Source organism: Oncorhynchus gorbuscha, linkage group LG11 (assembly GCF_021184085.1).
Source record: "Oncorhynchus gorbuscha isolate QuinsamMale2020 ecotype Even-year linkage group LG11, OgorEven_v1.0, whole genome shotgun sequence".
In the NCBI taxonomy this organism is placed as follows: Eukaryota; Metazoa; Chordata; class Actinopteri; order Salmoniformes; family Salmonidae; genus Oncorhynchus; species Oncorhynchus gorbuscha.
Window position 1 is genome coordinate 21,143,595 of NC_060183.1, and position 22,378 is coordinate 21,165,972.

At 42.7% G+C, this 22,378-nt stretch overlaps 1 protein-coding gene across 1 annotated transcript in view; it reads left to right on the top strand.

Annotated features, from left to right (window-relative positions):
- The window catches only part of tbkbp1 (TBK1 binding protein 1), an 86,745-nt gene extending 65,690 nt beyond the window's left edge, over positions 1 to 21,055 (top strand). Inside the window, exons 6-11 of the mRNA XM_046368858.1 lie at positions 1,107 to 1,309; positions 1,476 to 1,537; positions 12,152 to 12,267; positions 15,770 to 16,212; positions 16,358 to 16,576; positions 17,133 to 21,055. Coding sequence (XP_046224814.1) covers positions 1,107 to 1,309; positions 1,476 to 1,537; positions 12,152 to 12,267; positions 15,770 to 16,212; positions 16,358 to 16,576; positions 17,133 to 17,261 — 1,172 coding nt within the window. The 3' untranslated portion in view covers positions 17,262 to 21,055. The remainder of the gene's footprint in view (positions 1 to 1,106; positions 1,310 to 1,475; positions 1,538 to 12,151; positions 12,268 to 15,769; positions 16,213 to 16,357; positions 16,577 to 17,132) is intronic.
- The last annotated feature ends 1,323 nt before the right edge of the window (positions 21,056 to 22,378 follow it).

Here is a 22,378-nt window from a genome sequence, read left to right on the forward strand (position 1 = left end):
CAGAACTACTATTGGCCAACTCTCTCCCATCTTGCACTGCTGCTTCCTATATGCTAATTGAACAGTACCACCCACTCCAGCTGAGGGAAGCATGCTGGGTAGCAGGTCACTACTCAAGAGAACAGCTGCTATGGAGTTACAAGGCCTGAACTGTGTCCCCCTAGTAAAAAGGATGTAAAATGCGGATGAAATGTGTCATTAATACCTCTCTTATTGCTGAGTCATGCCGAGGTGTATTTATGTGAAGGGTTGTCCTTCAGATGGAAAGCATTCATGATATGCTTTAGTACCATTACATGTTGAAATGTATTATTCTGTACACTACTGTTCACTACTGCCTCAACCACAGGCTGACCTGTACACATTCAAATAAAAGGGAAAGCCACTTAGTCTAGTACAGGGTTTCCTAACTGGCGAACCGCGGGCTGAATTTGACCCTGAATCTAGTTGATGATCCCAGCCCTAGTAGTTCAGCTGTGACTTGTACACAAACACAAATGTGTGCGTTTGATGTAATTGCGGAAGTCGCGTGAAAGAGAGTGTGGGCAGTATACTGTGTTAGAGAGGATTTGTGTGTTTTCTATCAGTGCGAGTTGTGTGTGTTTTTTTCCAGTGTCAGTGTGTCAATGCCTGTGTGTTGTGTGAGGTGGCTGGTGAGATGAGATAGAGGAGTCGTCTATCACAATAGCTATTGGCTGAGTGACTGTCTGTATGAGCTGGGCTCCGAGGCTGTGCCCACGCATGCTCTCCACCCAGGTGGAAAATGAAGATACGTGGAGCTGGCTTATCTGGCTGATGGAACAGGTGTAACAATGTGGGCCAGGTGTAACAATGTGGGCCAGGTGTAACAATGTGGGCCAGGTGTAACAATGTGGGCCAGGTGTAACAATGTGGGCCAGGTGTAACAATGTGGGCCAGGTGTAACAATGTGGGCCAGGTGTAACAATGTGGACCAGGTGTAACAATGTGGGCCAGGTGTAACAATGAAGTCCACATCACTATCCCTTCCCTGGAAAGTATAAGGATGAATGGTATAAACCCTGGGATAATTAAGTCCCTCTAGATTGATCATGTGTGTGTGTCGGCGTTGCCTTCCCCCTCCGCAGTGCTGGACTGTCCTGCGCTGACCCTACAGAACTCTCGTAGTCTAGACACTCTGTCAGACCTGAAGCTGCAGCGTCTGGAGGCGGAGCTAGAGGGGGTGCGGCACCAGGCCCAAGGGGCGTGTCAGAGGGAACAGGAAGTGAAGGCCGAGTGTGAGAGACTGCAGGAAGAGCTGAAACAGATCCAGAACAACCACATAGAGAGGGTCAGTGAACAACACACACACACCTAACACACTGGTAAGTCTTACAAACTGGTACATTCTCCCTCTATTTTCTAAAGCATAGTCAGTTATGTCTAACTCTTGTTCTCACTTGGCTCTTACTTCGAGCACCTGCATGCTAATCTGTTTTCCCGTTCTTCTTCGGCAGGAAATGACTTCGTCGTGTGAGCAGTGTGATGTGGAGTGGATCAAGAAGGTGGGAGATGAGCAGTAAGTGAAGACAACAACCATTTACTGTGTGACAACTCCATAAGACCTGCAAACTTTTAGACTGCGAGAGGGAGAGAGAGGGACACGGAGAGAGAGACACAGAGAGATGAGAGGGAGAGAATAGTAGTAAACAGTAACGTTTCACTAGGAGCTGTACCTGACCCATATCTGAAGGTCTAGACTCTAATCTAGAGGGTGTAACAGTTTGGTCTGGCTAAGGTAGCCTTTAAGGAACTCATTAAAACCTAAATGAGCCCTTTTCCAGGCCCGTCTTAAAGTTGAACTCTGCCTAGAATAATGGCCTATCCATCACATATACATTCTTTGATGTATTACTAGTACAGCATAGCCGCGGGAAGTACACTGAACAAAAATATAAACGCAACATGTAAAGTGTTGGTTCCATGTTTTGTGAGCTGATATAAAAGATCCCAGAAATTTTCCATATGCGCAAAAAGCTGGTTTCTCTCAAATATTGTGCACAAATTTGCTTACATCCCTGTTAGTGAACATTTCTCCTTTGCCAAGATAATCCATCCACATGACAGATGTGGCATATCAAGAAGCTGATTAAAAGCATGATCATTAAGGAGGTGCACCTTGTGTTGGGGACAATAAAAGGCCACTCTAAAATGTGCAGTTTTGTCACACAACGCAAGGGAGTGTGCAATTCGCATGCTGACTGCAGGAATGTCCACCAGAGTTGTTGCCAGAGAATTGAACGTTAATTTCTCTACTATAAGCCGCCTCCATTGTACAGTACCAGTCAAAAGTTTGGACCCACCTACTCCTTCCAGGTTTTTCCTTTATTGTTTCTCTACATTGTAGAATACATTGTAGTCCGTGAATGATAATGTCGCATGGATCTGTACACAATTCTTGGAAGCTGAAAATGTCCCAGTTCGTCAATGGCCTGCGTACTCATCAAACATATCACCCATTGAGCACGTTTGGGATGCACTGGATCAACTGTACGACAGGTAGTTCCAGTTCCCACTAATATCCAACAACGTTGCACAGCCATTGAAGAGGAGTGGGACAACATTCCACAGGCCACAACAGACTGATCAACTCTAAGCGAAGGAGATGTGTCGCACTGCATGAGGCAAATGGTGGTCACACCAGATACTGACTGGTTTTCTGATCCACGCCACTACCTGTGACCAACAGATGCATATCTGTATTCCTAGTCATGTGAAATCCATAGATTAAGGCCTAATTAATATATTTCAATTGACTGATTTCCTCATATGAACTGTAACTTAGTAAAATATTTTAAATTGTTGCATGTCGCATTTATATTTTTGTTGACTATAGTTTGGGAGTGGGGATGGTGCAATTTTTCTCATGGGGGGGGGGGGGGTCCTGGAAACACTTTTTGCCCACACTGAAGATGTTTACATCGGTCTGCTAATACAGGACTATTAAATGCCCATTTTTCAGCAGCGTCCTCGGCACCCCTCCTTCCCGCAGTTATGCCCGTAAGCCTTGCACTGGATAATTATGTGAACCTCAGTCTCTTTCAATGTGGGGAACAGACTTGTGATGAGGAGCCTAGTTGTGTGTTGTGTGGTAATATATAATACAACAATAGAGGGCAGTGTGGGCACAAGAGCTTCCTGAAATACAGTAGTTGTCATTTGTTGTTTCTCAGAGGAACCAAAACTCACGCTGTGGACTCCTGTTGAATACCCCTGTCCTAGACACAGTCACGCCACACATAGCTCGCCCACAAGCTAGTGCAAAACCACACTCACGACAAGCTTGAGGGGAGTGAAATGCAAACGCTGTTTCGATAAGAAAGTGGAAGTAAAGTGTATGGTAGAATGGCTTAGGTTGAGTGTGCTAGAGGCCTGGGAGGGGAAGCCTACTACTTTTCCAGTCACATCTTGCTTTCCTATCCTTACTCACCAACCTACCGGCTAGCTGTTATTTTCTTTCTGAATGGCAGCTTACTTCTTGTAAGTGCTCTCATTTATTGTAAATGGCTCAGATTCGCGTGGAACTGGTCATGTGTGTTGCATGTTCTGGAGAGCAACAGTTTGGCCCTCAGAGACACTTCCAATTGGCTACAAATGGTCAGGAGAAATTGAGAGATTATTGAATTCGTTCATTTGATTGTGTCGACTGTTATGGAATGAACTTGACTTGTAATTGCTTTGTTCAGTCCCATAGTATGGAGATCACATTTTCGATGTAAAACAAATTCAGAAAGACAACGAGCCAACTGTAAGGAACAGCAAATAATATACAGTAGATCATGTGTTATTACAGCCACTGGGCAAAATAAGGTTGAATCAACATTATTTCCACATCATTTCATCCACAAAACAAATCTATTGATGATCTTAAATCAACTCGAAAAACTGATTGGTTTTGCAAAAAAGTCATCAACGTGAGGGCATTTAGTCTTTTTTTCACCCAACTTTTAACCTAAATCCAATGACATGGTGATATTTTTTGTTGATTTCACGTTGAATTCATGTAAATTGGCAACGCAACCGAAAGTAGACATTGAACTGAAGCCTGTGTCCAGTGGGTAGCTTTTGACACTGTGTAGGCTGTGGACACGAGAGTCGAAAGCCAGCACTCATTTAGTGCTGATCTTCATCAGAGACCTAAAGAGGGCTATGGAGCCTCATTACCTCTGCCTTTGTAACTTTATGTACCAGAATTTGTCATCCATTGCTATTAAATATCATTGACCAAATGGAACTTTTACTGAGAAATGATATGGTGTATGTATGTGATGAGTTGTATTTAGGATCTGCATTTCTTACAGTTGAGTGAGAGCAGACAGGCCGTACTCAATAGCAGAGCAAAATAGATGTTAGAGCACACAGGCCAAGAAGCTGTGCAGTAGTTACAGAAACAGCAAGCCTACAGTCCGTGCTCTCTAATGTATTTTCAGAGGTCAGATCCAGCTCATACGGCCCACACCACACACTTAATCTCCCACACACAACCAACATATAGATTGGCTGTCTTGAATTTCTTCCTCGCTATATAACAGTCATCTTTCCTCCTACACATGCACACTCAAACACACACACACACACACACACACACACACACACACACACACACACACACACACACACACACACACACACACACACACACACACACACACACACACACACACACAGAGAAAAGGCATGCCCGAAAACAAATACACACACACACACAGATGTGTGTTTCTGTTCCATCTATTTGAAATATACATTTGATTTACTGCTGCGTATTTTGTATTTTGTATTACACTGTGCTGAACTACACTCCAATGTATTTTGTAACAAGAGACTTGAGGGTTGCATTTTGTACTTTCAAAATACTAAATACTTTTCAATGCCATTTTTAAAAAAAATACATTTTGGTCCTTTAGCGAACACTCTTATCCAGAGTGACTTACAGTCGGTGCTTTCTCAGTCAGATAAACAACAACATATCACAGTCATAGCAAATACAATGTGTCTATAACTGTTACTGAGAATGTTGTTGGTGTTTGGGCTGGCTTCTTGCAAATGTATTTCTGTATTTTAAAATACATTATACATGTATTTTAATGAAATACATTTCGAAATACAAGCATTTTGTAGTTTATTTTGATATATTGAGCTTGGTATTGGTATTTTGTAATTGTATTTTGTAATTATTGCCAATCCCTGCACACAACAGACTCAAACACTTCAGCGCATTGAAGTCTTGGCAGTGTTTATGAACCAACAGAGGTGTTCACACATAAGATATTGCACAAGGTGCTGTGAGCGAGATGTGTTGCTTTACAAGCCATCTTTTCAAAGATTGTCAAAAGGCACAGGCGACGTAGAGACTTGTGTGAGCCGCAGTGTGAAAAGGAAGAGTTGCATATGTCAAGACAGTCAATAAATACAGTTCTGTGTGAAAAAATGGCGAGAGACGGGAAACTGTCACTCAGACATTCCCCTCGGACTGTAAAACAAGGTAAGGGGATTTAAACTCAAAGCGAATACAGCTACTTCCATATACATGAAAGAGTTGGATAGAGGCAGTTGAGAAGAAGAGGACTGTGCCCCCCCCCCCTCCAATGTCAGCAGTGGTTTCCACAGTTCCTGTAAGTTATGGATGATCTATTGTATTTTCAGATTGTTGTGAAGGTGTTGGTGGAGAGTTATAATGAAGGGGCTTTAATAGCCCACTCTGTCTGGGTCATGCATAAATGTAGGGGTAGGCCTGTCTGAACAACTGATTCTATTGACTAACTGGTGAAATTTATGAATGCAATGTCTCTGTGGCCAAAATGGCAGAATTTTGTGGAATGCTACCTTTTCATAAATCGTAGAAATAGAAATGAAATGAATTGATTCTTAGGTTAACATTGAGATGTTCCATAGCTGTGATTCATTTGTGGTGGCAGCATCATTCTCCTGAAAAATAAACGGTGAAGACCGATTTATGTATGTAGGAGAACTATCAAAATCAAAATCAAATCAAATTTCATTTGTCACATACACATGGTTAGCAGATGTTAATGAGAGTGTAGCGAAATGCTTGTGCTTCTAGTTCCGACAATGCAGTGATAACCAACAAGTAATCTAACTAACAATTCCAAAACTACTGTCTTATACACAGTGTAAGGGGATAAAGAATATGTACATAAGGATATATGAATGCGTGATGGTACAGAGCAGCATACAGTAGATGGTATCGAGTACAGTATATACATATGAGATGAGTATGTAGACAAAGTAAACAAAGTGGCATAGTTAAAGTGGCTAGTGATACATGTATTACATAAGGATGCAGTCGATGATGTAGAGTACAGTATATACGTATGCATATGAGATGAATAATGTAGGCTAAGTAACATTATATAAGGTAGCACTGTTTAAAGTGGCTAGTGATATATTTACATTATTTCCCATCAATTCCCATTAATAAAGTGGCTAGAGTTGGGTCAGTGTCAATGACAGTGTGTTGGCAGCAGCCACTCATTGTTAGTGGTGGCTGTTTAACAGTCTGATGGCCTTGAGATAGAAGCTGTTTTTCAGTCTCTCGGTCCCACCTTTGATGCACCTGTACTGACCTCGCCTTCTGGATGATAGCGGGGTGAACAGGCAGTGGCTCGGGTGGTTGATGTCCTTGATGATCTTTATGGCCTTCCTGTGACATCGGGTGGTGTAGGTGTCCTGGAGGGCAGGTAGTTTGCCCCGGTGATGCGTTGTGCAGACCTCACTACCCTCTGGAGAGCCTTACGGTTGAGGGCGGAGCAGTTGCCGTACCAGACGGTGATACAGCCCGCCAGGATGCTCTCGATTGTGCATCTGTAGAAGTTTGAGTGCTTTTGGTGACAAGCCGAATTTCTTCAGCCTCCTGAGGTTGAAGAGGCGCTGCTGCGCCTTCTTCACGACGCTGTCAGTGTGAGTGGACCAATTCAGCTTGTCTGTGATGTGTATGCCGAGGAACTTAAAACTTGCTACCCTCTCCACTACTGTTCCATCGATGTGGATAGGGGGGTGTTCCCTCTGCTGTTTCCTGAAGTCCACAATCATCTCCTTAGTTTTGTTGACGTTGAGTGTGAGGTTATTTTCCTGACACCACACTCCGAGTGCCGTCACCTCCTCCCTGTAGGCCGTCTCGTCGTTGTTGGTAATCAAGCCTACCACTGTTGTGTCGTCCGCAAACTTGATGATTGAGTTGGAGGCGTGTGTGGCCACGCAGTCGTGGGTGAACAGGGAGTACAGGAGAGGGCTCAGAACGCAACCTTGTGGGGCCCCCGTGTTGAGGATCAGCGGGGAGGAGATGTTGCCTACCCTCACCACCTGGGGGCGGCCCGTCAGGAAGTCCAGTACCCAGTTGCACGGGGCGGGGTCGAGACCCAGGGTCTCGAGCTTGATGATGAGCTTGGTACTATGGTGTTGAATGCCGAGCTGTAGTCGATGAACAGCATTCTCACATAGGTATTCCTCTTGTCCAGGTGGGTTAGGGCAGTGTGCAGTGTGGTTGAGATTGCATCGTCTGTGGACCTATTTGGGCGGTAAGCAAATTGGAGTGGGTCTAGGGTGTCAGGTAGGGTGGAGGTGATATGGTCCTTGACTAGTCTCTCAAAGCACTTCATGATGACGGAAGTGAGTGCTACGGGGCGGTAGTCGTTTAGCTCAGTTACCTTAGCTTTCTTGGGAACAGGAACAATGGTGGCCCTCTTGAAGCATGTGGGAACAGCAGACTGGTATAGGGATTGTTTGAATATGTCCGTAAACACAACGGCCAGCTGGTCTGCGCATGCTCTGAGGGCGCGGCTAGGGATGCCGTCTGGGCCTGCAGCCTTGCGAGGGTTAACACGTTTAAATGTCTTACTCACCTCGGCTGCAGTGAAGGAGAGACTGCATGTTTTCGTTGCAGGCCGTGTCAGTGGCACTGTATTGTCCTCAAAGCGGGCAAAAAAAGTTATTTAGTCTGCCTGGGAGCAAGACATCCTGGTCCGTGACTGGGCTGGGTTTCTTCTTGTAGTCCGTGATTTACTGTAGACACTGCCACATACCTTTTGTGTCTGAGCCGTTGAATTGAGATTCTACTTTGTCTCTGTACTGACGCTTAGCTTGTTTAATAGCCTTGCGGAGGGAATAGCTGCACTGTTTGTATTCGGTCATGTTGCCAGACACCTTGCCCTGATTAAAAGCAGTGGTTCGCGCTTTCAGTTTCACGCGAATGCTGCCATCAATCCACGGTTTCTGGTTAGGGAATGTTTTTATCGTTGCTATGGGAACGACATCTTCAACGCACGTTCTAATGAACTCGCACACCGAATCAGCGTATTCGTCAATATTTTTATCTGACGCAATACGAAACATGTCCCAGTCCACGTGATGGAAGGAGGGAAATGGAAAAGGGGGGAAATGGAAAAGATTCACAATAATGAAAAGTGATGACTGTAATTTCCATTATCTGATGGTTTAGTGTTTGGTGATGTTAACTGGTTAAAAAACCTCAGTGTGATATGTTTTCTATTGGTACTACATGTCCTTCCCTCTCCCTTCTACGCACAGTGGGTTGTGAGTATGACTCATAATTTGAGACTTCTCATGGCCATATAGAATTATTACAATTGCTCAATTTCTGGTCGTGCAGGTGAAGTATATGGGAAGTCGGTGTTTGTCTGACACCATATTTCTCTTATCTTCCACCGTCACTATGTAGAGGAAGTGGAGTCAGATTCAAGTAAAACACTGAAGGTTTTATTGAAATGAGTTTGAGAGATAAGCTTTATCGGATCTGTTTGGGTACACATTGGCACCTATCTTCCTCCCTCCTCCCCATTTTAAAACGTTGTCTGTGGCGATAAACCTGGTAGAAATTATAATACAGTACGTGTATCATACAGTATAGTTCGTGATCTTTGTCGTTTGGCTAAATACAGTGATTGTTTCTCTACGGGATAAAGATCAAAGATATAGGTGTAGTGCATTAGTGGAGACTAACAATGATCTCAGAGAAGGCCTGCCGGTTTTGACTAGCAAAAGTTACTTTTCGTAAAAGGTTAGGAGAACTTGTGCAGCAGGTTAGGAAAATTAACGTAGCAGGTTAAGATAATTAGGTTATGGTTAGGAAAAAGGTTAGCTAATATGCTAAAATTGTCCCTGACGCGACTCGAACATACACTATATACACAAAAGTATGTGGACACCCTTTCAAATGAGTGGATTCGGCTATTTCAGCTACACCAGTTGCTGACAGGTGTATAAATTTGAGCACACAGCTATGTAATCTCCATAGACAAACATTGGTAGTAGAATGGCCTTACTGAAGATCTCAGCAACTTTCAACGTGGCACCGTCATAGGATGCCACCTTTCCAACAAGTCAGTTTGTCAAATTTCTGCCCTGTTAGAGCTGCCCCAGTCAACTGTACGTGTTGTTATTGTGAAGTGAAAACGTCTAGGAGAAACAACGACTGCGAAGTGGTAGGCCACACAAGCTCACAGAACGGGACCTCCGAGTGCTGAAGCACGTAAGCACGTAATAATCGTCTGTCCTTTGTTGCTACACTCACTACCGAGTTCCAAACTGCCTCTGGAAGCAACGTCAGGACAACAACTGTTCATCGAGAGCTTCATGAAATGGGTTTCCATGGTCGAGCAGCCGCACACAAGCCTACGATCACCATGCATAATGCCGAGCGTCGGGTAGAGTGGTACAACATTCTAGATGATTCTGTGCTTCCAACTTTGTGGCCCTTTCCTGTTTCAGCATGACAATGCCCCCGTGCACAAAGCAAGGTCCATACAGAAATATTTTGTCAAGATTGGTGTGCAAAGAACTTGACTTACCTGCACAGAGCCCTGACCTCAACCCCACTGAACACAATTGGGATGAATTGGAACGCTGACTGCGAGCCACGCCTATCGCCCAACATCAGTACCCGACCTTACTAATGCTCTTGTGGCTGAATGGAAGCAAGTCCCCGCAGCAAAGTTCCAACTAGATGTTGGCATTCCATTTCATCCCAAAGGTGTTCGATGGGGCTGAGGTCAGGGCTTTGTACATGCCAGTCAAGTTCTTCCACACCGATCTCGACAAACCATTTCTGTATGGACCTTGCTTTGTGCACGGGGCATTGTCATGCTGAAACAGGAAAGGCTTCCAACTTTTGACACAAAGTTGGAAGCACAGAATCGTCTAGCATGTCATTGTGTACTGGAACTAAGGGGACTAGCCCGAACCATGAAAAACAGCCCCAGACCATTATTCCTCCTCCACCCAAACTTTACAGTTGGCACTATGCATTGGAGCAGGTTGCGTTCCCCTGGCATCCGCCAAACACAGATTTGTCCGTCGGACTGCCAGATGGTGAACCATGATTCCACACTCCGGTGAACACATTTCCACTGCTCCAGAGTCCAATGGCAGCGAGCTTTAAACCACTCCAGCCAACGCTTGGCATTGCACATGATGATCTTAGGCTTGTATATGTGGCTGTTCGGCCATGGAAACACATTTCATGAAGCTTCCTAAAAAAGTTATTGTGATGAAGTTGCTTCCAGAGGCAGTTTGGAACTCTGTAGTGAGTGTTGCAACCGAGGAAAGACGATTTGTACATGCTACGCGCTTCAGCACAAGGCAGTCCAGTTCTGTGAGCTTGTGTGGCCTACCACTTCATGGCTGAACTGTTGTTGCTCCTAGATTTTCCACTTAACAGTGTTGACAGGGGCAGCTCAGGCAGGGAAAAAACTTGACCAACTGACTTGTTGAAAAAGTGGCATCCTATGACGGTACCATGTTGAAAGTCACTGAGCTCTTCAGTAAGGCCATTCTACTGCCAATGTTTGTCTATGGAGATTGCATGACTGTGTAGGTGCAACAGGTGTAGCTGAAATAGCCGAATCCACTAACATCTAGTCCAAAGCCTTCCCAGAAGAGTGGAGGCTGTTATACCAGCAAAGGGGGGACCACCTCCATATTAATGCCAATGATTTTGGAATGAGATGTTCAACAAGCAGGTGTCCACGTATCTAGCTACAACCAGGACTGACCTGAGAAAAGACTGTTTCCACTCATGCGATTCTGCTGAAGAGATAAAAGATGCACTCTCTATTTTTTCAATGCAGTCTGATTTAAAACACTGCTTCATTTTATCGTCTGTAAAATAAAATCATGTTAAAACATTGCTGAGGTAGGTCAAATAAGGTCAAATAAATTACACAGCAAATACCGATAGGCTGCGTTTACACAGCAGACCAATTCTCATCTTTTTTCACTAATTGGACTGACCAATCACATCAGCTCCAGAAAAATATCTGATGTGAAAAGATCTGATATGATTGGTCAAAAGACCAATTAGTGGAAAAAAGATCAGAATTGATCTTTTTTTGTAAACGCAGCCATTGTGTCAAACTTTTTTTTTCTTTTTTAAAGCTTCACATTTTCCATAACTAGCACCTCACGCAATAGGATGTGTGTCCCTTTTCTGTCATATCACCATATTGTCTACCACCATCAATTCAATTCAAGGGGCTTTATTGGCATGGGAAACATGTGTTAACATTGTCATCATCAATGTTCCAGTAAATCACAAGAGTCTTATGTGAAATAGTTTTTTGAGCTCAGATAAGCTATGTTTTATCAGATCATAGGCTGGATAGCGCATACACACTGCTGCCATCTACCACAACCACCGCCTTTTCGCTCTTTTTATGTTTTCAAATACCACCCGTGTTGCCTTGTAACAGAGTTGTTTGAAATAGCTGCCTCGTTACCATGGAAAATGCTTGGGTGTCATGTTGAGACAGCTGGCTGTCTACTTTACGTCTGACTACTTCACAATGGTGTGATTCATGTGTGATTAATATGATTGGTATTCAAAAAAATACTCTATATTATGCAATGATATCAACAATGTAATTGGTACGCAGTCAATCTGGAGATGAGAAAGGAATGCATCTAGGAACTGCTTAGATCGACGTTTGATAGATGTCAAGTGAAAATAACCATGAACATTTTGAAAACTAGAATGCATTTAGTCAGGTAACCTCAGTGTGCACACACATTTGAAAGCAATATTAGTAGAATGATTTCAAAGGGGGATTTTGATTGGTTGGTTGGTTGATTGGTTGATCAACTCTGTTCTTTCCCCCTGCAGGGTGAATTTGGCACTAGCCTACACAGAGCTAACTGAGGAGTTGGGACGTCTGCAGAAACTGAGCTCCAAACAGAAAGAGATCCTGAAGAAGACCTCCCAGGAGCATCATAGCCCAGGTTAGTAACATCGCTAGAGAATGATATATGGCCCACATTTAACAGGCTAGCCCAGGTTAGCAACATACATTCAGAAGTTTACATCTTAATACAAGGTTGTTGTTTTTTTTATCATTAAAAAAACACCTTAAAAACATATTTAAAAATATCCTTTAAACCTGACCATGACATCACAAAATACTCTATAATAACGTTGTTGCAACCAGTTTTGTCCGCTGGGAACATTTACAACTTTCAAACTGCTACCTCTTTACCACAAACCCCAACCCAAAAAGGTGGTTCAATGCGTGCTTTTTTTTTTGCAGACACTGGGAAGGGTAATGAACAAGTTACATCTTGAAAGCAGCATTGTCATACTTGCTTCATTGGCCCATTTGCATAGATATTCTTTATTTGTTTGCTGTCACAGTACCCAACCTGACACACAACACACACATCACAGGATGGGAGAAGCACAGGGACTGCTGCAGAGCAACACCCCTTGAGCAATTACAGATAAAGAGCTTTGCTCAAGGGCACAACGGAGGTAGGGAGGATATGGAACATACAGTATACTACGGCTTACAGCTCACTCCCTCAGCTCGGGAATTTTAACCGGAAAAGAGAGGAATGAACTAGACTCTCAAGGAACTGGAATGTACACTACATGACCAGAAGTATGTGGACACCTGCTCATCGAACATCTCATTCTAAAACCATGGGCATTAATATGTAGTTGGTCCCCCCTTTGCTGCTATAACAGCCTCTACTCTTCTGGGAAGGCTTTCCACTAGATGTTGGAACATTGCTGCAGGGACTTGCTTCCATTCAGTCACAAGAGCATTAGTGAGGTCGGGCACTGATGTTTGGTGATTAGGCTTGCAGTCGACGTTTCATTTTATCCCAAAGGTGTTCGATGGGTCTGAGGTCAGGGCTTTGTTCATGCCAGTCAAGTTCTTCCACACCGATCTCGACAAACCATTTCTGTATGGACCTCGCTTTGTGCACGGGGACATTGTCATGCTGAAACAGGAAAGGGCCTTCCCCAAACTGTTGACACAAAGTTTGAAGCACAGAATCATCTAGAATGTCATTGTATACTGGAACTAAGGGGCGTAGCCCGAACTATGAAAAACAGCCCCAGACCATTATTCCTCCTCCACCCAAACTTTACAGTCAATTTTACACACCTGTCAGCAACAGGTGTAGCTGAAATAGCCTAATCCACTCATTTTAAGGGGTGTCCACATACTTTTGTACGGAGAAATGGAAAAAGTCAAGGGGTCTGAATACTTTCTGAATGCACTGTATAGTGTAAAGTAAGTAGGCCTACAGCAGTTTTTTTTACTCTCCTGGGGTTGCAGAGCTACATATACAATACAGATGTAGGATCTTAATTTGAGCTAGTTTGCCCCAGCAGGAAATTAATCCTGCAGCAACAGGAAATGTGAATTATTACATTAATTATAATTAATTAAAACATTTTGTAGTGGTTGATACATGTTTTGTTAGGGCAAATGAAGTCTGGCATTTTGAAGTAGAAATGACAAACTCTAGAAGCCTTTTTAAACCTTGAATACACTACAAGTTTGCATTTCCTGCTATGCAGGACAATTCTTAGCAACAAAAGAATGATCAAATGAAGATCCTACATCTGTATGTGTGCTGAAATACTTACATTCTCTCCTCAAGTCTCTGTTTTCTCTCTATTTCAAGACTCTGTGGAGAGTTCAAGAACACCATTTACCCTTTTTTCACTCAACCGCAGAACCAAAAATGTTTCCCCTTTGAGATGCTTCTGATTCATCGATGCACCCATCTTTTTTGTTGTTTCTAAATTGCTGATAGCTGTCACAAGATTACAGGAAGCATCTCACACTGTACTGTAAAATGTGTCAACATTCAATTAGATCTGTGTCTCTTAGGTGAGGGGAAAATAATGTATTCATAAATGTAATTTATTTTGCCTATCTCGTCGAGTGCGCTGCTTGTGGAGAATTGATTTATGCTTTGTGATCAGACAAACATATTTGCATTGCAAATCCAGAGCAACACAGAGTGTCTGACGCACTGTAGAAAGAAGTAGAGAAATGTTATTCAGGAAAATAGCATAATGCGCTATGGTAGATATGAAAGATTATACACTTTTTCTTCATTATCAAAAATATAGTTGATTCTGTGTTATTGCTAGAGACGTTACCAGACAAACTCCTCCTGGCCCTAGCTACTTCTCATACAGATCACTCTGTTGCCACAGGGAATTTTCCTGCACACCAGAAAATACTCATTGTAGTGTATTTGAGGTTGAAAAAGGCTTCTAAAGTAATTTCCACGTAAAAAAATGTCAGACTTGATTTGCCCTAACAAAAATGTATCAACCCCTACAAAAATGTCCATTATTTATATCCACATTTCCTGCAGGATTACTTTCCTGCTGTGTGAAATGGAAATGTGTTTTTTTTGGATTAGGGTTAAGTGACTTGCTCTATTAGGGTTAAGTGACTTGCTCTATTAGGGTTAAGTGACTTGCTCTATTAGGGTTAAGTGACTTGCTCTATTAGGGTTAAGTGACTTGCTCTATTAGGGTTAAGTGACTTGCTCTATTAGGGTTAAGTGACTTGCTCTATTAGGGTTAAGTGACTTGCTCTATTAGGGTTAAGTGACTTGCTCTATTAGGGTTAAGTGACTTGCTCTATTAGGGTTAAGTGACTTGCTCTATTAGGGTTAAGTGACTTGCTCTATTAGGGTTTAGTGACTTGCTCTATTAGGGTTTAGTGACTTGCTCTATTAGGGTTAAGTGACTTGCTCTATTAGGGTTAAGTGCTTTGCTCAAGGGCAGATTGACAGATTCGAAAGAGCAACCTTGCGTTTACTGGCCCAACGCTATAACCACTAGGCTACCTGCCAACCACCTGTATGTCCAGTGCATTTGGAAAGTATTCAGACCCCTTCCCTTTTTCCACATTTTGTTACATTACAGCCTTATTTTAAAATGTGTTAATGTGTTTGATTTTTTTCTCAATCTACACACAACACCCCATAATGACAAAGTGAAAACAGTTTTTATTTTATTTTAGCTAAGTTATTAAAAATAGAAAACAGAAATACCTTATTTACATAACTATACGGACTCTTTGCTATGAGTCTCAAAATTGAGCTCGGGTGCATCCTGTTTCCAATGAACATCCCTGAGATGTTTCCACAACTTCATTGGACTCTACCTGTGGTAAATTCAGTTGATTGGACATTATTTGGAAAGGCACACACCTGTCCCACAGTTGTCAGAGCAAAAACAAAGCCAGGTCAAATACATTTAAAAATATATATATTTTAGAATAAGGCTGTATTGTAATAAAGTGGGAAAAGTCAAGGGGTCTGAATATTTTCCGAATGCACTGTACTTATGAGTAACAAGTAACAACAGGCTTTAGTCCTATTTTGGCAAGATGTAATAACTTTTGTCTTCGAGAGACAGTCTTGTGTGCGGCTCTCTGACTCCCCCCTGTCTCTTCTGTTTCCTCAGTCCAACGCCAATCCCACCCCCCATCTCCCATTCATCACCAACGCCACTCCCCTGTGCCCCAGCGCCACTCCCCCATCCCGCCCCAGCACCACTCCCCCATCCCCCAGCGTCGCTCCCCAGTTCTCCAGCCACAGCGACTCTCCCCGGACATGCACCGACGCTCGCCCTTGCTGGAAATCAATGATGGGCCCGCCTCCTACTCCTGCCGGCCAGCCAGCCACCACCTGAGGGCTAGCTTCCAGGGCCGTCGCAGCTACTCCGAGGTCGCTGACCCTTCGGCCTACCAGCGGCCGCTGCGCCTCAGCCTGGACCCCGTGTCCACCCTGCCCAAGCCCCGGCCCTACAGGGACTCCAGCTACTCCAAGCAGCATCAGCAGCACCAGCATGGAGGCTCACAGCATGGGGGGGTCCCCCCACAGAGGAGGCCAGCTCCGAGGTTCCCAGTCTGGGCTGCAGAGGGCCGGCAGCGAGGTGGGCCTCCACGAAAGTTCCCGCCACGCTCGAGAGCTGCCCTTCCCCCTGTCAGAGGTCTCTCCCAGGTCTCACCTGCACTTTGAGCCCCCGCCACCCCCCACGCCCGCCCCCCAGCTGCCGCAGTCCTCTGAAGACGAGGAGGAGTGGACCTGCCCGCACCCCATCAGCCCCCCACGGACGCTGGGCGTGCCCAACAATGTGTCGCCTCATGGGGTCATGAGGGGGCCGGCGTCCTGCTCACCCTTCCCCATCCCCTCCAGACCCAACACCCTGACCTGCCACCCGTCAAGTTACCTGCACACAGAGCACGCCCAGTCCTGGCCCTCCATCAATGTGAGTCACACGCACACTCTATCCCAAATATGCTGTAGAATATCATTATTGTATCACAACAAATCTCAAAAATGGTAAAATGGGTCAAGGTTAGCTTGTTATCCCCCTCAATCAAAATATGTATTTGAAAGAGAACTGCCCTTGACTTGTTAATGCCTTCCTGCACTGTGCTATTTAATGGGAAATGCTCTGTGTCACATGACATTTGTTCCAATGCACCTTTACATATGAGCTTATTTTCTTCACGAATTTACCTAAATGGTCCAAATATTATAATTGATAGTTGCCATAGACCAGGGCTGCCCAACCCTCTTCCTGGAGATCTACCATCCTGTAGGTTCAGTCCAACCCTAATTTAGCATATCTGATGCAGCTAATAAGTAGAATCAGGTGTGTTAAATTAGGGTTGGACTGAACCCACAGGACGGTAGATCTCGAGGGTGATGGCTGAGCAGCCCTGCCATAGACCCACACTGATTGTTGACCTGTGTGTGTGTGTGTGTGTGTGTGTGTGTGTGTGTGTGTGTGTGTGTGTGTGTGTGCGCTTTGGATACAGCTGTGGATGGAGACAGAAGAGAGTGACATGAGGAGCTGCCCTCTGTGCCAGCTCATCTTCCCCATTGGTTACCCTGATGACGCCCTCATCAAGCACATCGACTCGCACCTTGAGAACAGCAAGATCTGATCGCCATGGCAGCACTGCACCCTCTTTTTAGTTGCTACTGTTTTTTACTTATTGTGGAGTTATTTTAGGTTTTATTGCGTTTTTAAGCTGGCTAGCTTTTGTTTGACAATACTTGAGGGCTTTTTGTGGGTTTATTAGCATGTTTGAAAAAAATAGGTGGTTTAAGAAATGACATGGATGGCGTTGAGGTTCATGAGACAATTTCCTTGACAGATGCAAGATCAGGGACATTCCAGGCAACTTGCAGTCCATTTCGTTTTATATCTCACACTTTACCAGTACTACTTGCTGTAAAGTGTCCTGCTTTACTTTCCTCTCTACCTATGTACAGCAATACAGACCAACACAATGAATTCCTGGAATTATTCGGATGACTCTAATGGATAGATCCAGTCTGTTTTTTATTCATGGCTTTGCGATGTGCAGTCAGAGTTCAGAGTTATGTTATGGAGAGAGTATGGCTGTGTTAATTGTGTGTAGAAATGTGTCCTGCAGGGCGGGCATGTATTTGGGGTGACGACCTCGCTGTAGTGGAGTGGAAGGAACACATAGGCAGTTTATCTTTAGGCTTGTGGCCTGATCAAAACTCTGTATGAATCTTAGCACCTTAAATTAACCTAAATGAGCCTATATTAAAGCATAATTTATCCCCCCCCCACCTAAATTTTCCGGTTAATGTATAGTTTGATATATCTGTTCAGTAACAAGTCAAAAGAATCTTATATATTTTATATTTTCTTCTCCAAATGATATGTCACACATGTATCATGTTGGTGACATTTCACCCTCACAGGCTTACACACAGCTGTATATGGAAAGTAGGAAAGGAGGACTCCTTATAGGGAAAAGAGTGCATGGAAAATATTTGTATATGATAACAGTGATTCAACTGGGAGTCTCTTTAGTCTTCCTGAAGAAACGACCTGAAAACACTTATAGTGGAACACTATTTATCACTTTTGTCCGAAAAGAAAACATTTCTCAATCCTTACAGTCCAACACTGGCACACTTAGTATTTTGTATCTTATACATAGATATCTTAAATATAACCTCTAATTCAGAGTGAGTGTTTGGGGTAATATTATGGAATCACTTTTATTTTATTTTATTGAGTCGAATATGTTGTACATAATTGTTATCTGACGTTTTGGTGAGACACAGTGGCTGCGTTTACACATGTCAAAACACACCAATCATAGTGTAACAGATCCGAATTGGGCTGCCTGTGTAAATACAGCCAATGTCAATGTGTATCCATCAATGCATTTAGGTGGTTGTCAATTTTGGACAAAATTATATTCAGAATTCACCAACATGTCAAGTTGAACAATGAAATAACACAAGGGCCATACATTGATTTGAGCAAATCAGTGTCCTTTTAGAATCCACAAATATTCTATACTGTTATGTATATTCATATATCACTCTGTGTAAAACTTTTAAAGCTGTGTACAGACAGGTATTGTAAGCCTAATGCAAGTTATTCTGTGGTCCATAACTTTCATCAGGACATCTGCTATTAATAATCTCTATTATCCTGGCTACTAATTTAAAATATACACAGACAAATCACATTCTGCTATTAATCTATTTTATGACCTACTGGTTTGAAGTACCGTTCTTGCTAGCTTATCTTCAATCAATTTAACAACCTACGTGACTAATACAGAATGCTGTTGATAAGCATTTGATATATTCTTGGCCCAATTTGTTATGTACCAAAGAAGAAATGTAGCACACCATGGTTTGGTTACTATAAGAGCTATATATATAGCTCTTATAATAACCAAACGATGGTGTGTATATATATATATATATAGTTAACTAAATATTCTATAGTAGGCCTACAAACGGGTGGAAAATTAACAAACTCACCTATGTGAAATCCTACGGTCATGTGTAAAAACATAAATAATAATATGCAGACACACATTTACATTTACATTTAAGTCATTTAGCACCTTTACATCTCAAAATTATTTCACTTTGGGAACTCTGTTCCCACGCATTCCTGACCCTCGGTAGTACATCTATATTCTCTTTTGAAGCTAACAATGATCTATATGATTGTGGAGTTAGAATAATGCTATCAATTGCTAGCCAGCCCACACAAAGACAACATTGTCTGCCATTGGCTGTGTACAGAATGTCATGTTGGATTGTACCTTTTGATGACTTTGAATGAAGTACCCTTTCATAACCAAAGAAGCCTAGATTAGATTTATGTACAAGATATACACTTATCTCTCTTGATGATGACCAAGTATCAATTAAGCATATCATGTTCACACAGATATGAACGGAGAGATAATACACGGATATGAACGGAGAGATGACTAAAATGTCCGTGTAAATAGGAATGGAGAGACGATACCGTTTTAAGGAAAGCATTCGTGACCAAAATATGTTGACCAGCAGCTGTAGTACATAGCAAACACGCCTATCAGTTCACAATGTTAAGCAGTCAAATGTATATACACACACACACACACACACACACACACACACGCACAGTCTGACACTCAAACCGCTATCCACAAAGAGGTAAGTTATGTAAAGATTTCCTCTCCTGCTTTTTTGTTGTTGCTACAAATCCTCCGTCAAGTTTCAAATCAGATCAAACACTGACATTGACAACGTCTATAAACCCTCTTTCTAGCTCTGTGACTTATCTGATGATAACAGTAAACCCTCGCGGGGAAAACCCTTGACGGCTAACTGATAAGAGCTCAACAGATCTTTCTCACAAGCTGAAGGGCCACTAATGAGGAAGAAGAATCACTATGGAGGTATTTTGTGCACCACTGGATTTCAAGGACTTTCAACAACTTGTATTTCAAAATTTAAAAAATAGTTGCGTAAGGAGTTGTGACTTTTTCTTTCTGTATCTACATTTCCTGAAAAATAAACTGGAACTTGCACTGAAAGGACTCTCGGAATTAGTTGGTTTCGCTTATGTAGAGATACGCAATTATTTAGTAGTCTATCTAGCAGTCAAGATAGCATTTATTGTGTACCTATACATAATTCTTGTGTATCTCTAATATTCAGAGAAACAGTTTTCCGGGCCAATCTTTACTAAACTGCTGTGGTGTCTAATTTCCAAACGATCCTATCTATCTCTCCCAGAGCCACTCCAGACTGCAGAGCGGAGTCTAAGCACAAGGGGGAAGCAGACAGTTGGAATCACATTGGGAATCACAGTCCATCCTCTTTACTGTCTATTTTATAAATTACAGATAGGCATGAACCCAATCTCTCTCTCTCTCTCACATACAGTTTGTATCGCTATCCTTGCTGGGACCAAAGAATTGATTACCATCCAAAATCTTATTTTCCCTAACCTCTAACCCTTAATCTAAACCTAACCCTAACTCCTAAACCTAACCTAAATGTCCCCTATTGTCAGAATTACCCTCGTTTTACTATCCTTGTGAGGACTTCTGGTACCCACAAGGATAGTTAAACAAAAACACACACACAGGGTGTGTGATGACATGTGTGTTCTGTGTTGCACTGCGAATGCTGCGGTCAGTGCAACACAAGCAGTGGCTCATCAGCAGCTGTAACCCATTTGTTCCAGCCCCAGTGCTGACTACACACTGTGAGAGTGAGAGAGCTGCACTACTTGTGACAGCATTTTGCTCACCACATCGAAAACACGTGCTGCCAATATCCCACACTATTTGAGAAGTAATCAACATTGAGTAGAGCTCTTCCGTCGTATCAAGCTAAATAATTCAGATGATTCCACTATGGTTAAAGATGCACTATGCAGAAATCGCTCCGCCATTTCCTGGTTGCTAAAATTGTAATAGTTTCAGTTTATGTGACAAAACAAGCAAGTGTAGTGTAGACTATCATTGTACCATCTAAACTGCTGTGAAATATATTTTCCATAACCAAAAATATTGTATTTTCAGCTGGTGTACAAAAGTAAAAGACGCAAAAACAAAACTTAAGAATGGGAAGCAGAGAAATAGAGCACACACAAAAGATCTACCTCTTATTAGACTTGCTTTCATTGAGAATGACCGAGCTATAATACACATTTCTATGTGAATTTAGTCGGGTCACCCAAAAAGTTACATATTGCGGCTTTATTAAAGTGCGGTTGTTTCATAACTAGTTTGCATTGATAGTGCAATATATTTTATAGTAGGTTTAGGGGCCAGTATATTTGACAGAAAACCCTTTGCAAGACCACATAGGCCTACACTCCACCACAGCATACACTACCGTATATATAGAAAGGAAAAATGTCGCAGCTGATCTGTTTCTTGCCTCCTCTGTAAAACAGAATAGGCTAAACTCCAGTTGTCACCTATCACAAATCAGACAAAAGCAATTTCACATTTTTTGTTGAGACCTCAAACATGAGCAAATACACTTATGTTTATCCTCTGGTATAGTATGTATTTCTGACGAAAACCCACTCTCTACCCCCACACCATACCTCCGTTTCCTAACTTCAGCTCTCAACCTCGAGTCATACCTCAAGAACTCGAACACTCAAAGCACCCACCCATCCGGTCCTTCCTAACCACAAACCTCTAGCAGAGCTGAGCACAGGAGGTGGACTGAAGAGCTACAGTAACAAGAAAACACGTCTATTTACCCATTCAAATAGTGATACATGCCATACACTCACTCTCCAATGGAAAAACAACTCTTTAACACTAAGCACACACACACACGTGTGTATATATATATATGCACACACACGTGTATATATATATATATATATATATATATTCTGCATATCCTGTACTTTTTTCAGCCATCAAAAGAACATTTCACAAGTATTCCCAGATTTGTACACAATTCTGAGAAGGCTTTCATGTATTCACCATATGTGAATACAAAAGTATCCAAATCCGGCTTTAAACTTCTTCACAACAGTATCTCGGACCTGCCTGGTGTGTTCCTTGTTCTTCATGATGCTCTCTGGCTTTTAACGGACCTCTGAGACTATCACAGTGCAGGTGCATTTATACGGAGACTTGATTACACACAGGTGGATTGTATTTATCATCATTAGTCATTTAGGTCAACATTGGATCATTCAGAGATCCTCACTGAACTTCTGGAGAGAGTTTGCTGCACTGAAAGTAAA